This window comes from Acomys russatus, chromosome 1 (genome assembly GCF_903995435.1).
Source record: "Acomys russatus chromosome 1, mAcoRus1.1, whole genome shotgun sequence".
Classification (NCBI taxonomy): Eukaryota; Metazoa; Chordata; class Mammalia; order Rodentia; family Muridae; genus Acomys; species Acomys russatus.
Window position 1 is genome coordinate 91,094,289 of NC_067137.1, and position 14,535 is coordinate 91,108,823.

Consider the following 14,535-nt stretch of genomic DNA (forward strand, 5'->3'; position numbering starts at 1 on the left):
ACCTGCATTTCCCCTTCTTGAGCTAAGTGCTGAGGTCCCGTCTGGTCCTGTGCCTTTTGGGCGTGCTGTTCCTTTCTGTCTGTCTTCTAGTGCTGAGTTCTCTCACCATGGTAAATTACCATTTATTTGTACTTCAAGGCCCCACTCTCGGTGAGGTCCTTCCCAGTTCCTCTAGGCCAAGTCGGTGTTTTCCTGCTGTGCTCTATGGCTCCCTGTTCATGCTGCAGTAAGAGCACCTGTGCTACGGGACTGCTCTGTTTGTGCCTGGTTGATCACAAACTTCATAAGCTCCTTCCACTGCTTAGAGTTTGGAGGGGGCACTATCGCGTGCGCGCGCGCGCGCGCGCACACACACACACACACACACACACACACACACACACACACACACACCCTTCTACGAAGGTCTCTGCCATCTAGAAATGTCCCTCTGGGTAAGGGAAATGAATTGTGTTCTCTCAATTGCAAATTTGCTCTCAGATCCCCAATAGAAAGTGTCAGTTAGTTCTGTGGAGTGGAGTTGTGAGGCCATGAAATCACATTAGGGCTGTCAACTGAGCTGGACCGTGGGACGAGCAAAGCAAAGGCAGCCCCCAGGGAGACAAGGGAAGGGGACGGGCTCCAAAGTCACACAGAAGCAAGGACTAGAGAGAGCACAGGGATGGCTCTCCAGGGCTTCCTGATCTGACTTCCACAAACCCCTCCCCCACCAGGCATCCCAAGGCTGCCCTCCCTCTTTCCAGAACCATTTTAACTGGTTTCTGTTGCTTAGGATTAAAAAGCACTGTACTAAAAAGAACCTTTACTTCATCTCCTCTAAGGTGACGTTCTTCTGGTCAAGAACTAAATCTTCACCGTGTCGCCAGAATGTAACAGGACGTGGAAGGGGTTCATAGTAGCATTTTTGAATGAGTGCTGAGCAAATAAGGATTATTGAATGAGTGCCCAGTGCTGACTCTGAGGCTATATGTGGGGAACACTAGCTAAATATGGCCTCCTCGTTAGAGCCCTGCCCTGCTGTGCCTTTCTGGTCCAGAATGTTCCCTCACAGCTATCAACGTAATCTGTATGACCTATGCCTCTTGCTTCTTTAACTCTGGTTTGTGACAGGTAGCATTTGCTTGAACATGTTTGCTTTAAAAGATACTGTTTCTAGCACATTAGTTGGTACTTCTGTGTGATGAGAGATGACCCTTTCGGTTCATAACAGATACCCAAGTTGGCCCTGGGCCATTCACCGAAGAAACACGGGGAGAAGCAGGCTGTGTGTAGAGACATATAAGTAGACCTTTTATTTTTATTTTTATTATTTTTTTGAACCAACCCAACAGTTCCACCGGCAACTGTCAACATAGCTTAGGACACGAGCATTGTTTTATTTGCTTTTTATTTTTTCATAAAAATGTGTTTAAAATTAAACAGGTGTTGTTTTTTACTTTTGTTTTTCTCTCTTAGAAAATGTACTTATGTCAATGCAGAAAGCCTCAAGACCAGTGGGCAGTTTTGTAGTGTGTGTGTATGTGTGTGTGTGTGTGTGTGTGTGTGTGTGTTAAAGCCAGATCTTTTCCAAATACATTTGGAAAAGGTCTGGGAGGTGGGGGTGTCAGTGTGTCAGGCGTCATTTTTTTTAGAAGCCCAGGCTCCTTGGGAATGTGATGACTTGGATTCCTTGGGGGCAGGGTATAAGAAATACCCATAGTCTGGGAAGAGAAGACTTTCTGAGGTCTACAAAACAAGTCCAGGACAGCCAAGGCTACACAGAGAAACCCTGTCTCAAAAACAAACAGACAAACAAACAAAAACAACACCCCCCAAAAAAAACCAAAATAAAAATAAAATAAAATAAATAAAAATGAGAATAAAAATGAACAGGAACATGGGGAAATGAGAGAGTCCAGTTCCTATCTGTGAACATGCTTTCAAAAGCGGCTAAAAGGCCGGAAGAGGAAGAAGGAGGCCCCTGTCCTCTTACTAGCCTCCAAATTCTCACATCACTTCAGGCAGCCTCCTCAGCCTTCTGAGTACAGCGCATTAGTGAGGGAGGGGTGGTGACGCTGACATTGCCCCGGAAACACTGACTCTTTAGTTACGATCCACCCCCTTAGAGACCTCTCCTGTTGAGTGCCTTCTTCTCTCCCACCTCAGACATAAACCCCAAATCATCGGAAAGGTGTTTTTTGCTCGTTTCTCTGGCTGCCCTTGGTAAGCTTGGGACTCTCTGCATTTCTGCTCCAAAGTCTCTCTCTCTCTCTCTCTCTCTTTCTGTGGGAGGGCACACATACAGGTGCTGACACACCACACAGAGAAGTAGACTGGCCTCCACCCAGAAGAGGGTGATTCCTCTGTGGCTTGAGTTTGATGTCAATGCAAGCAGATGAAACTCTTCCTGCACCCTGAGTTGGAGTCAAGGGACAGCAGCAGCCTTGTGAGAGCAGGAGGGTGTGCGTCAGCAAGTCCACGCCTCTGCCTGGCGCTCAGACTTGGAGTTCCTTCAGGGCCCTTGGTCGCTAACTTCAGGAAGAAAAGACAAGACAGTAAGTGGAGCCTGGTAGGAAAATGAAATTGAGCACAATGACGATTCCATGAGAAGAGCACCCCAAACCAGCCATGTGGAGATGGCTTAGTCTCACACCCTGACAGCTGAATGAGGGAGTCTTGCTGCATCTTGTTGGAGACAGGGGAACTCCTGCCCCTCAGGGAAACTTGGGCGGTGGAATAGACCAGGAGGCTCAGGGATGTTAGTGGGAATGTGGGGTAGAGGTGGGTTTGTTGCTGTTGTTTGTTTGCTTTCTAATGAAATACTTTGGACAGTGGGTGTCTCCTCCATTCCATTGGATTGGTTAGGCTTTGCTTTCTGTGCAGTGCCAGGGCCTAGGTCAGGTGAAGTTTCCTGGGGCTTGGGTCCTGCCTGATGCTTCCTCTCCGGGGCTGCCCAACTTGGAAAGGTTGGTGAGGAAGCGCCCTTCTCTGAGAAGAAGTCCTAGGCCTGCTCTGTGGAGGTCTTGTCCTTCCGGTTCAGAACCCCTTGATGTAGCAGTAGGCCTCCAGTGTGGCAAACAGGATGTAGAGGAGCCACAGGCTCACAAAGAGCCAGGTTGTGGCAAGCTTGCAGCTACGAGGACCTCCAAGCTCCCCGCCTAGGTGGGGCCTCCGACGGTACAAGAGCACACTGAGGCAGACAAATGCAAAGATGGTGAAAAGAGTGACGGAGAAGGCTAGAGTGCCAGCAGACACATGGAACTCCTGTCCCTGCATGGCCCAGTAGATGGCGGCCACAGACCAGGCCAAGCCAATACCCAGGAAGACGTTGACAGCATTACTGCCGGTGACGTTGCCAATGGAGGCATCTGCGTACACATCTTGCAGGGCAGCAGCTTTGCTGGCAAATGTATCTGGAAAAGGACAGAGACAAATAGGAGCTGTGGGATGCTGGGATGCGCAGGGCCTATCTTGGAGTATCCTTTATAGGCAGCTTGGCAGCCTGGGCAGAGAGGCCACTTCCAGCCCCGCCACTTATGAGCTGTGGAGCCTTGAGCATAACCAATTATGGGTCAGGGTTTCCTGTTTCTCATCTGTAAGTGTCCGAAGCTTCCTAAGCTATTCTTATCTCAATACTTACCAAGTGGGAGTATAATTTTCTATTGACTATGTTTTTAGAAGAAGAAGAAGAAAAAAAAAAAAAAAGACACAGTCATCTCATCAGGTCTGTCCAGGAGACTTTCACATCCTGTGAATCTGCTTGAGTAGGTGCCAAGTTGTAACTGTCACGCAGGCCACATACTCACTTTACCCTAACAGTGACTGAGCGATGCCCATGTGTTAAAAAAAAAAAAAAAAAAGCACTAAGGCATCTAGACAAGATCACTTAAGTCAGCTAAAGATTTGACTATAAAATCCTTGTGGAAGGACCCTTCCCATAATATCTTCTCATACCCAAAGAACTTCATCAAAAGCCATAAAATCAGAGGCATGGGCCATAGCGCATTCTTCTGAAAGTGCTTTCTGGGCCAAGTTTTCAGGCCTTGGAAATACCCCAAACTACCCAGTATATCCAGACGTCTCATTGTTGCCAACTTTCTTAGATCTCCCAGAGAACACTTCTTGCCGCATCTTGACTATAACCTTCTACTTTGGCTCGTATCCTTGGTTATTTCCTCCACATGTCTTTTCCCCTCACTTCTGCTTGGTTCCCTCTGATGGGTCAAGTGTACCAAGGCATGGAGAACAGTGAGCACAGGGCATCTCATCTGCAAGCCCCAGGCACCATCTGATTTCTTATCAAGAAATCCACTTCCATAACAGCTAGACTTCAGGCATCATTAATACACAGCATTCCCCATCCCCTACCCCCGAGTCTGTGCTGGGCTTTTAGAAGGAGGATTTCCTAGACTCTGGTGTGGATATAATGTGACAATTTATTTTGAGTATCAAGTTGGTTAGATGGAGATTTATCCAGGGGATTGGTAGAGTAGCCCTTTGAGTGTCTGTAAGGAAGTTTCCAGAGACTATCAGATCCTAAGGGCTGTGACAAGGAATGGACGAATTCATTAACAAAGTCATAGTATGATGGCACTGCTAGGAGGCAGAGAAAGGCAGGAGGGCCCTAGTTGTGGGAAGTAGCTCATGGAGGCGGGGAGGGGGGACATTTCTTGGGGCTTATAGCTTGCCTTGGGCCATTTCCTACACTCACATCTCTGTTTCTTGTCAACCACAATGTGAATTACTTTTTTCCATCATCTCTGTCTCTCCTTGACACGCTGTGCTGACAGCCCCAAAACTGTGAGGAAAATGAATCCTTCCCTTTTTAATTGTTTTCTCTTGGGACTTTTGTCATAACCATGCTGAAGAACTAATAAATAGGTAATTGATCTCCAGAGGAAATATTTCTTTGCTACAATGAAGGCTGCCCTTGGTTCACCCCATAGACTCCTGCCTGGTGAGATTCAGTCCAAATTCTTGAAGCTAGCAAAAGGTCAGAGTTCAGATGCCATAGAGTCTCAGGCTGAGTTAAGTAGGGAGCCAGGCCTAATACAGTCACCCTATTCCTGCTACCTACTGCTTGACATTCCGGCCTGGCTTTCACAGGACCTGTCCTGACTCAGATTAACCCAGCATTCCCTGCTCAACACCTTTACTTCATAGAAATTATTAAGATGGTGTTTATTTAGTTGGGTCTAGTCTCCTTCGCTAGATTTTTTAGACATGTCTGCCTTGGCTCACATAATAGATCTGCAACCAGCACAATACCATGTCAGGCATCACATGGGTTCAGTCAACATTACTCTACTAAGTAAATGCATGAGTGCTGACTGCAGCTGGCATTAGAAGAAGTTAACAAGCATGTGATTCCTCACACCAAAGGGCACATCTCACTAAGGTTCTCCTGTCTGTTTTGATTGGAGACCTCATAGGTGACCATAGGATCAGAGGAGGCCAAAAAGGATTGTGGGTATTTCTATAGGGACATCTATAAGCAGGCTAATCTTTAATCTCTTATAGGCTGCCAGAGGCAACTGAAACAATGTTATCATATGCATTTTAATTACACTGCTTGTGTCTTATTACTATACTATAAAGGTTAAGAAATTGGGCCACTTAACCGGTCAGGTACCATATCCTTGGCAGACCTGTTTTCCCTGTCTAGTAAGGTTTTGATGAGCAGGGCAGGGATTTCACATGTGAATTGTTTAGCACCCACAGTGCCTGTTGCTTCGGGTCTGAGATGAGACAAGGTGTAGGGCTCATTTGAGCCAGAGCTAGCCTCTTTGCAAACTTAAGTACCCCTCACTCTCACCTGGCACAGAGGTGCCGAATGCCACGAAAACAACAGCTGTGACGGAATCCTTGAGCCCAATGGTGCAGCCGAAGTGAGAGGCTAGGTCCCCAATGATGGCGGTGAGCATACCAATGATGAGGATGGAGACCAGGAAGCAGGCCCAGCCATGGCAGTACTCCGTAGGGGGCACACAGGCAAAAAGCACCTTCCAGAAGACTGTCAGGAAGTGCATCACATAGTCAAAGCAGGATGGCAACCTCTCCTCTCCAGATTCATCCTCGTCCTCATCCCCTGCTGGAGACAAGACACACAGGCGTGAGAAAGGGAAGAGAGGCGAGATCTTCATTCACGAAAAAAGTCAGCTCCAATCCGCAGCATAGGCATCCTAGGCCAGAATGTGGATCCAGCTCTCTCTGGGCAGCAGGTGAGAAACAGGCTGTGGGCACCAAACAGCTGGCAGTGACCACTGCTTATGTGGTCACTAGTCAGTTTACATGCAGGAGGATGCTAAGTGAGGGTGGGAGAAAGTGAGCAAGCTGTGGAATAAAGTAAAAGAAATAGAGAGTGGGGATTAAGAGGCAAGGTGAGAAAACAGGAAGACAAGAGGGTAGAGAAGAAAGAAAAAAAAAAGGCAGAGGCAGGCTTAATTGATTTTTCTAGGCAAAGAAAACAAAATTGTCTGTGTGCTTCTTCACTCTTGACTGGGTGCCAATGGGACTCTTCTCAGGTTTTCTAACCTGTCTATGGCAATCATAGTCCTGTCATTGTCCATCCCCAGAGGGATGGCTGCCATTCCAGATCGTATTTGTAGACCAGAGAGTCAGTAACATCTCTCAGGTATCCCATGGGGCAGAGCAGGGATAGTCTCTGCCCATCCTTGTTGGAAATATGGGTACATGTGCTACATGTACCCAGGAGAAAATTCGCCTTAGTTTGGTAAGAGCAGAAGTCAGGAGTCTGGGTTCTAATTGCAATTTTAAATGAGAGAAATCTTAGCCTGAGGTACTTTACCTAGGGTTTCTGAGCTTCAATTCCCTCCTTTGTAAAGGGGTAGACTAGGTGGCCTACATTCCTTTTGTTGTCTCTTGAGGGGCACAGTCAGGTCATCAGAAGGGACACAGCAGAATGGATGAGAAAGCAGGATGGCGGCGGCGGCAGCAGCAGCAGCGAGCCTCTCTTCCTGGCTGTGCTTTTGCTCCGGCTCTGGGGCCTTAGGGATGTGACCCTGTGGGTTGCTATGACAACAAAACCTCATGGAAAAAGACAAGGCCAATAGTGCCTGTCAGTTCGAGAGAGCTATAGTGTTGCTGAGAGACAATACAGGGGCGGTTTTGGAGACCCTGTCCATCCTCATTTCAACACATCTGTAGGCACCTGGGACTTCTGGTGGGCTGGAGGTCAGTATGGTTGGGTCCTCCTGTGAATGTCAAAGAAATCATCTAGGGCAGAGATTAGTCAGGGGTCAATGCAAAGCATTTTTGCTAACTCTTAATGTCTAGTTCTCTAGAGCAGAATAATTTTTCCATTTTACAGAAAGGGAAAAGGAAACCAATGCAAAGGTAAAGAATGATGGAAACTTGTGCTTCCTGTGGAGATATTTTGTACTTGTCTTTCTGAGAAAGGCAACAGTAGTTCTCTTTAGGGCCAAGGACATTGATGGCAGAAAGGATCCATGCACCAGTTCACACAGCAGAACCAGGATTCAAAGCCAGATATGGCTACTGTCTTTTAGTTACCCAGGCAAGCATCTAGGACCAGAGCTGGGAAGACCTACTGTGGAGGTCTCCTGGGAAGTGATAAGGCACCAAGCGGGGGGGGGGGTGATCTTTCTTGGGGGTTGAGTGCACTCCTAGCAAGGCTGTCCCGAGGACCCTCTTACCTGCACTAACAGTGATGGCTTCCATGAACTGGTCCCTCCAGGAATGGGTCCCCACAACCAAGGCCAGGTTCGTCTTCTTGATCAGCTTGTCCACTGTACTCTGTCATGAAGAGAAAAACTTGGAATCATGAGGTTAGAGCTCTTAGCAACAAGGAGGCCTCTTGTGTTACAAAGGAATGAAAGATGCCCTGAATTTCAGGGGTTCTGAAAATTTCACATGAAGTGGCCTTGGATGATGTCTTCTTGGACAATCACCCCAGCTCCCTTTTTCTTTGGTTGTGAATTCTGTCACTGGGTGTTCAGAGAAATGTAAGAATAGAGGGCTTCCCTCCTCCCTTTGTGTGTGGTCTTTTTGAGACAGGGTCTCTCTATTATGTAGCTCTGGCTGTTGTAGAATTCCCCATGTAGACCAGGCTGGCCTTGAACTTACGGAGATCCACCCAGTCCAGCCTCACAGGCCTGGGATTAAAGGGTTTTGCCCACACCACACCTGACTTGAAATGTAACTATAGAATAAGAAGTTAATAGGCCTTGCCCTGAAGTAGTGAGTTTTAGTATCTTTAAGACACACATTTTGACAATTGCGGCAACACACCTAAGGACTTCCTTCCCTACTTACTTCCTATCCTATATTGTGTTTTCTTATAGTATTCCTAGCATACAAATAACCAGCACAATTTGTCACATATTATAAATGGGGAGACTGAGGCCTGGGGTGGATATGTGGTTTGTTCTGTTTCTATTTCACATTCTCAGTGGTGAAGTTAGAACAAAGTTTCATATCTTCTGCTCCCCACATTAGTTAGCTATAATTTCATTGGACCTCACTGACGGTCTGACCTTGAACTCATAGGACTCTTCAATGATGACCTCTAGTTTGGGGTGTTCACCCAGTACTGGCTTTCCCATCTCTGCTATTCTCTTGGCCTCCTCTTCCTCCACAGTCAGCTTCCTGTCTGTCACCTCTGCAACAAAAGAAACATCAGACTAGCTTTAGTGCCTTTTCCATCATCCAGAACTTTATAGCTCAGAGAGACATGGGCAGTGAGAGCAAAGCAAGTAGACCTCCAAAGCTGGGAGCAGGTAATTCTAATGTCTCTTTCTATTAAATGTGGAACACTCTATGATCAGACCATGAACAGGCTCCCACTGGCCTGAGATAAACATTTATCCTTTTGTTTTATTCCTGAGTAGGCAATGTGACCTAAAGAATTCCCAGTGAAGGGCACCAAGTAAATAAAGTTCCCAAGCCACTTGGGAAGTGTTTGCAGAGTTGGGAAGAGAGGCAAAATCTCTTGATCATTAACTGTTTTGAATCGCTGAGTGTGGTTGTCGACTGCTTCATGTAACTTCATGTAAGCTTCATGTAAGATCCTAAGGCACTGCCTACTGGTTCCCATTAGCATCTGTTTTCAACATTGTTGGCCTGTTCCATCTATTAAAGAGAAAGGAGGGTGTTTTCAGAGATATCTCCATTTCATATAGTGAATGACACTCTCACAGTGAGAAATGTGGGTAATATTCCATGAAACTTCATGGTGTCCTGATGATAGATTCCCCAGGATTTCTATACATGGCAGGGGTATTTCTTCTGGAAGAATATAATAATCAACTCATTAAAAAAAACTAAAAAACCAAAATTCTTCCTTTATTTTCTTTATAAGCTCTCTCTGAGTTGCTCAGCGTCTTGCATCATTTACCAATGGCCCCTTCTCTTCCTGAACAGCTGAACGGTTTTTCCACTTCAGCTGGCGAGTCCATTCTACAGACACTTCACCATGAAGACATGTTTGCTGGGTTAGAGTGAAATAGAGATAGAATCTTTTTATTCCCCCTTGATTAGAAAATTGCTCTCGGCAGCCTGCTTCTTTCAGAGCTCATTTAAACATCTCCTCATCCAAGTCCACACTCTCACATTCAATTAGTTCTTTTATTCAGCTTCTTAATTGCTTTCATTCCACACAGTAAACCTCCCACAGGAATCCTCTAGTCCTTGGATAATCCCAAGGACAAAATGGGTCAAAGGCCAAGGAAGTCTTTTTTCCATGGCTGAGGAGTCAGTGAAGAAAGGGCCAGAGAAACTTGGGTCCTGGAGGTTGCAATGAACGCAACTCAGGGAAACGACTATACACCGAGGATAGTCATTACTAGTAGAGAGACTTATTTATATGAAGATTTTCTTCCTTAACCTGAAGAAGGACAGTTGACAGTGTGCAGACTCCAGTGCCCAAGCTTGCTGTTGAACACAGTGTTTCTACAACCAATGAGAAGGGAGATCCCTGACACTGTCCAGGAGCTGTCCATGGTGCTGCACCATCCCAGCTCTGGTTTTCTTCAAAATTTGTCTTTTTTAATTGTTACACTTGTGCTTTGACATTTTCTCACACATATGTAATGCATTATAATTGATATGGACTCCTTCTCTCCTTCTCTTATCACTCCTGTCAAATCTCTCTCAACCGTACAAGTCTCTGTTCCATACGCACACATTTTAGTTTTATTTTGAGACCCATTGAGTTTAACGGTCCATCTGCATAACAGGGGGTTTGGGAAGTTCCACTGCAGACTTGTGGGCTCACCAGTGGTTTCCCAGAGTCACTGTGGTCTCTAGGGCTACGAGTTGGAGGGGTTCTTTTGAGTTCCTTTCCCTTTGACGGTTGGCTGTTGTTGACAGATTCATTACTGTGTGGGCTCATGGTAGATGAGTGCAGTTGCACTTAGTTCATTATTAGAATGGCTGTACTGTGTCCAGGAGGCTGCATTCCGTAGCCTTTCTTATCCTATGGCTCTTGCATTCTTCCTGCCCTTCTTCCACAATATTCTCTGAGCCTTAGAGGAGTGGTATGCATGTCTTGTTTATGGCAGATCACTCACCTTTCACTTATTCTCTGTTCCTTTCTTCTTTCTTTCTTTCTTTCTTTCTTTCTTTCTTTCTTTTTTGTATTTCCAACTTGGATGACATCTCCTAGCAGCCTCACCTCACTTACTTCATTTAATATGAGTCTCCAATGAGTTCATTCTGAAGGCAAATCCGGAAGTCTGAATGTGCCTGGGGGTATTTACAAGGACAGCAGTCCTAGAAACAGAACTGCAAGGCATTCTGGGGAAAAGCCCTTAGAGAAGATAGAGAGACTCCTTAAAGAATGGCTAGCCCTTTCCTCTTTCTGGCTTTGGCATCATATCACACTGCTTGTCTCAGCAGTGGCAGTGTTATCCTGCTCCTCCCTCCCCAGTTCCCTCATGTCATATTTTACAGGTGCCATGAAAACGTTATACCAGTATAATGAGCTCTCCAGTGACACATAAATGTACCTGTCTAACCCCTTGTGTAGCTATCAATCTAGCACTATATCTATCTGGCATATTATTGATCTACCTGCTGACCTGTCCACCTTTGTGGTGACAGCCACTTCTTCTATCTAGCCTTCTGCAAAAATCTCTTTGACAAATAACCAGTACTCTATCATCAAGTCACCTACAGTCCCACAGGAACACTCTGTTTATGTTTGTTCACTGACACACACACACACACACACACACACACACACACCTTTCTGTAAACTCTAACTTAGTGGCTTGCCAGTAATCCCCTCCTTTTTCTAATTTTTGCATAGTGGTCATTACTTTAAGTTCAAGTGAAGTTAATTTCTTCAAGTCCCAAACTTAAAAGACAAATGATAATGACTCTGATTGCTCCTCAGAATCTCAAATGAAAAGAACAAAGGAGGGGTGATCCTGATATTTGGGCTGACTAAACAAACTCCCTATTCTAGGAATAGAAAGGGAGAGAGGTGAGGAAGGAGGTGGAATATAAATAAGATGGAAGATTGGACAAATATTGGAAGAACAAAGAGCCTTCCAGGCAAGGCAAGGATGGATTGTGAATTCTCTGCAGATATCCTCACAAGAAGCAGCGGTGTCCCCAGGACGCTCACACAAAGGCCCTTGAACTTGGTGGAGTAGCCCAGGATGAACACATTTACTCTCTTTCACCACCAGACACTGTTAATCATGTTGGTCTGTCCTCTCTGGAAGATCAAACTCAAAGCCTGAGAGTTCTAGTAGTTATAAAGTCTGAAGGGCTCCTGAATCAGAGGGCTACAGATTGGAAGGTGTAGGATGTCCACCCTGAATTTTACATTTTCTCCTGGTATTTGAAAGCATGTTAAAAGTATAATGAAACTTAAAGCAAACCCAGATATGTGTGTTAGGAAGTGAAGGTAAGAACTGGAACAAAGAAACCTGAACATATTCATGTTGGGTAGCATGAGCAGAGAGAAAACAAAAAGAAAAACATAATGGGAGCGGAGTGCAGGGCATAGAGCAGGAGCTAGCTCTTATCCTGCTGGCATAAAAATAAGCAAGAAGACTAAGTGGCTGTAAAAATGTTTTCACAAAAGGAAAACATACTAACTACGTGCACTTTCTGCTTAAGGCTCCAAGGAGGCAAATGATGTTCTTTTAAAACAGATTGAAACTGTCTTGTGGTGCCCACTCCATCTGCATCAGGTATGGCGCTGCCAGACACAGAGGGCTGCTTTCCTTTCTGGCCATGAGCTTGGATGCTGTTTCTGAAGGGCTTCCACTCATGCCAGCATACGCTCAAAGTAGGTCCATATCCTACACAGAATCTAAATTTGGAATGAGAATCTCTTTAAAATAAAGTCGATAAATGTCTTTTTTATCCAGAACCCACACACAGTTTTACTCTTTGGAGCATATGTGACTTTAAGGAAAAATAACAAATGAATCCAAATCTAGCAATTTGGTCTCATTTGTGATATATATATGCTCCTTGTTGTTTCCCCCAATGTCTCTAGGGTCAGTCTTTTCCTTTTGAATTCTATGGCTATCCTATTGGAGATTCTGGTCCTAACTCTTACCTTCTCTTCTCCAACAATAAGATACAGATGAATTGAGATGTAGGGAGGCCTACGGCCTACTGTCCTCATGGCAATTTTTATTTTAATGGCTAACTATGCATTTCCCCACATTCACTGATGAAAATGATGCTCAAGGAGTTATCTCCTTCTCCACAATTACTTTACGTAAGGAGCCTCTCAGTCATTGGGAGAATCTGTCAGGTTATCTTGACCCTGTAGTTCCTATTAAGTAAAGTAGTGGACATTGATCATAAACCAAGTAATGACATTGGCAAGAGTAGAAAAGAGAAGAAAGACAGACACCTCTTACCTGGAGATAACAGGAGCGCTGTTTGCAAATGGATACCAGAGAAGGGGGAGAAAGAAAAGGAAATAACATTAAGGTCCCATCTTGAAAGTGTTCCCAGGATTTGTGATTCCTGGCAGCATGAGGAAGGCGGCGGGTTTAGTAGGCAAGAGCTCAAGAACACATGCAGACAGCACCATGTGAGCATGCGCAACAATAGCAGCAGCAAGAGGTACGAGAAGCTGGAATGACTGTTGGGCAGCTACAAGGAAGTTACCCCCACCCCTCCCCTGAATGCATGAGTGCTAAGGATGGAGGCACGAGGATGGGAAGACCCAATGGGTGAAAAAAAAAACCACTAAGGCGATCACTGTGACTCCGTGTGAAAAGGAGTGAGGGTCCAGTTATCAAGAACACAGTGTGTGGTCTGCAACCTTGCCAAAGTTGAAGTGGAGCAAAGGGCTTGAATGTGAGCTCCAGATATCGGTGTGAAAGACTAGAATAGTGTTCACACCTCTGATTGCTAGGCCCAGCCTTACAATCAAATCGTGCTCTGCCTCTCAGTGCCCATGATGTTTTTACAGGCATCAATGGTATCTTAGCTACCATTGTGGCTAGAGCTTTGGGTTTTCCCTAAAAGAGTGCTATAAGGAAAAGATGCATTTTTAGACTGTTTTTCCTGGAATGATTTATAGCTATATCTTGGAAGTCACAGCCATGGACTCCTTCTACTTTGTCGCACCTGTCTAATCTTGTCCCTTGACATTAGTAATGTTCAATAAAGGTTTGCTCTTCACTATCTTGACAATTGATAGGCTTTTTGCTCAGAAAAGAAAGGTGAATTCTGGATTTCAGATACTCTAGGACAGAGGGATAGACAGAGCAAGGCTTGTATGAGGACAGGAGATGGTAAATGTAAGGTCTCTCCATGGACTGGGAAACAGAGTCAAAAACATACACAACACAGGATGTCTCTAGCTTATTTTTGCTTGTGCTAAACTCTCTTGTCTCTAAGGTAACCTGACAGATTCTTCCAATGACTGAGAGACCCATTACATGAAATAGAAGTGTTGCTTATGCTAAAGCTCTCTTGGTCTTCAAAGCTCACTCATTAAAAAGAAATTCTTGTGAAATTTATGCCACATTTCCATCCTGGTCCTATGTGTAATTGTACACGCCTCACTCCTTGTCACTTGTCAGGTCTGGAAACACCTAACTACATACTCCTGGTAGAGACAGACAAAGAAAGAGATTGTGAGTACATATGTGAGGATATCTGCAAATTGTTTCTCTGGTAACTGCAAGGAATGCAATTCATTCCTGAGAGAGACCTACAGCTCCACATTCATAGCCACTGAAGATACGTGTGGACTCAGAATCCACATGGCGTGTAAATAGGTGAGCAGCAGTTGATTTTCTTAGCTTTTCCATTCAGACCAAGAAGGTATCTAGTTAGCCAGTGGGTGTTCTGATTACACTGACAAAGACAGCAAGGGAGGTAGTCCATTCTGCTCCGTCCACAGATCTGCAGGAAGAGTACTTCAGGCCCTTATGGTCAAGTAGAGACTGAAGATCCCAACACATGAGCGCACCCAGGCAGGCCAGGCGTTCTCTGCTTCTTGTCTTCATGAGTCTGAGGTTTAACTAAGGAGTTATGGATGCATCTGTGAGATCCAGGTAGGTCATCATCGAGTGACTGGCTACTGCCAGG

The 14,535-nt window shown here is 45.3% G+C and overlaps 2 protein-coding genes across 6 annotated transcripts in view; one reads left to right on the forward strand and one right to left on the reverse strand.

The window, feature by feature from the left end:
• Nucleotides 1-14,535, forward strand: part of Susd6 (sushi domain containing 6) — a 373,726-nt gene that overhangs the window by 352,917 nt on the left and 6,274 nt on the right. The window lies entirely within an intron of this gene.
• Nucleotides 2,709-14,535, reverse strand: part of Slc8a3 (solute carrier family 8 member A3) — a 137,911-nt gene continuing 126,084 nt past the window's right edge. For 2 of the 5 annotated variants that reach the window (XM_051148403.1, XM_051148405.1), the window contains exons 4-8: nucleotides 12,849-12,866; nucleotides 8,496-8,620; nucleotides 7,656-7,755; nucleotides 5,795-6,067; nucleotides 2,709-3,392 (exon numbers count right to left, since the gene is read on the reverse strand). In XM_051148403.1, coding sequence (XP_051004360.1) covers nucleotides 3,016-3,392; nucleotides 5,795-6,067; nucleotides 7,656-7,755; nucleotides 8,496-8,620; nucleotides 12,849-12,866 — 893 coding nt within the window. In that variant the 3' untranslated portion in view covers nucleotides 2,709-3,015. Of the gene's footprint in view, nucleotides 3,393-5,794; nucleotides 6,071-7,655; nucleotides 7,756-8,495; nucleotides 8,621-12,848; nucleotides 12,867-14,535 lie in introns of all 5 variants that reach the window. The other 3 variants (XM_051148402.1, XM_051148401.1, XM_051148404.1) reach the window with 2 other exon arrangements.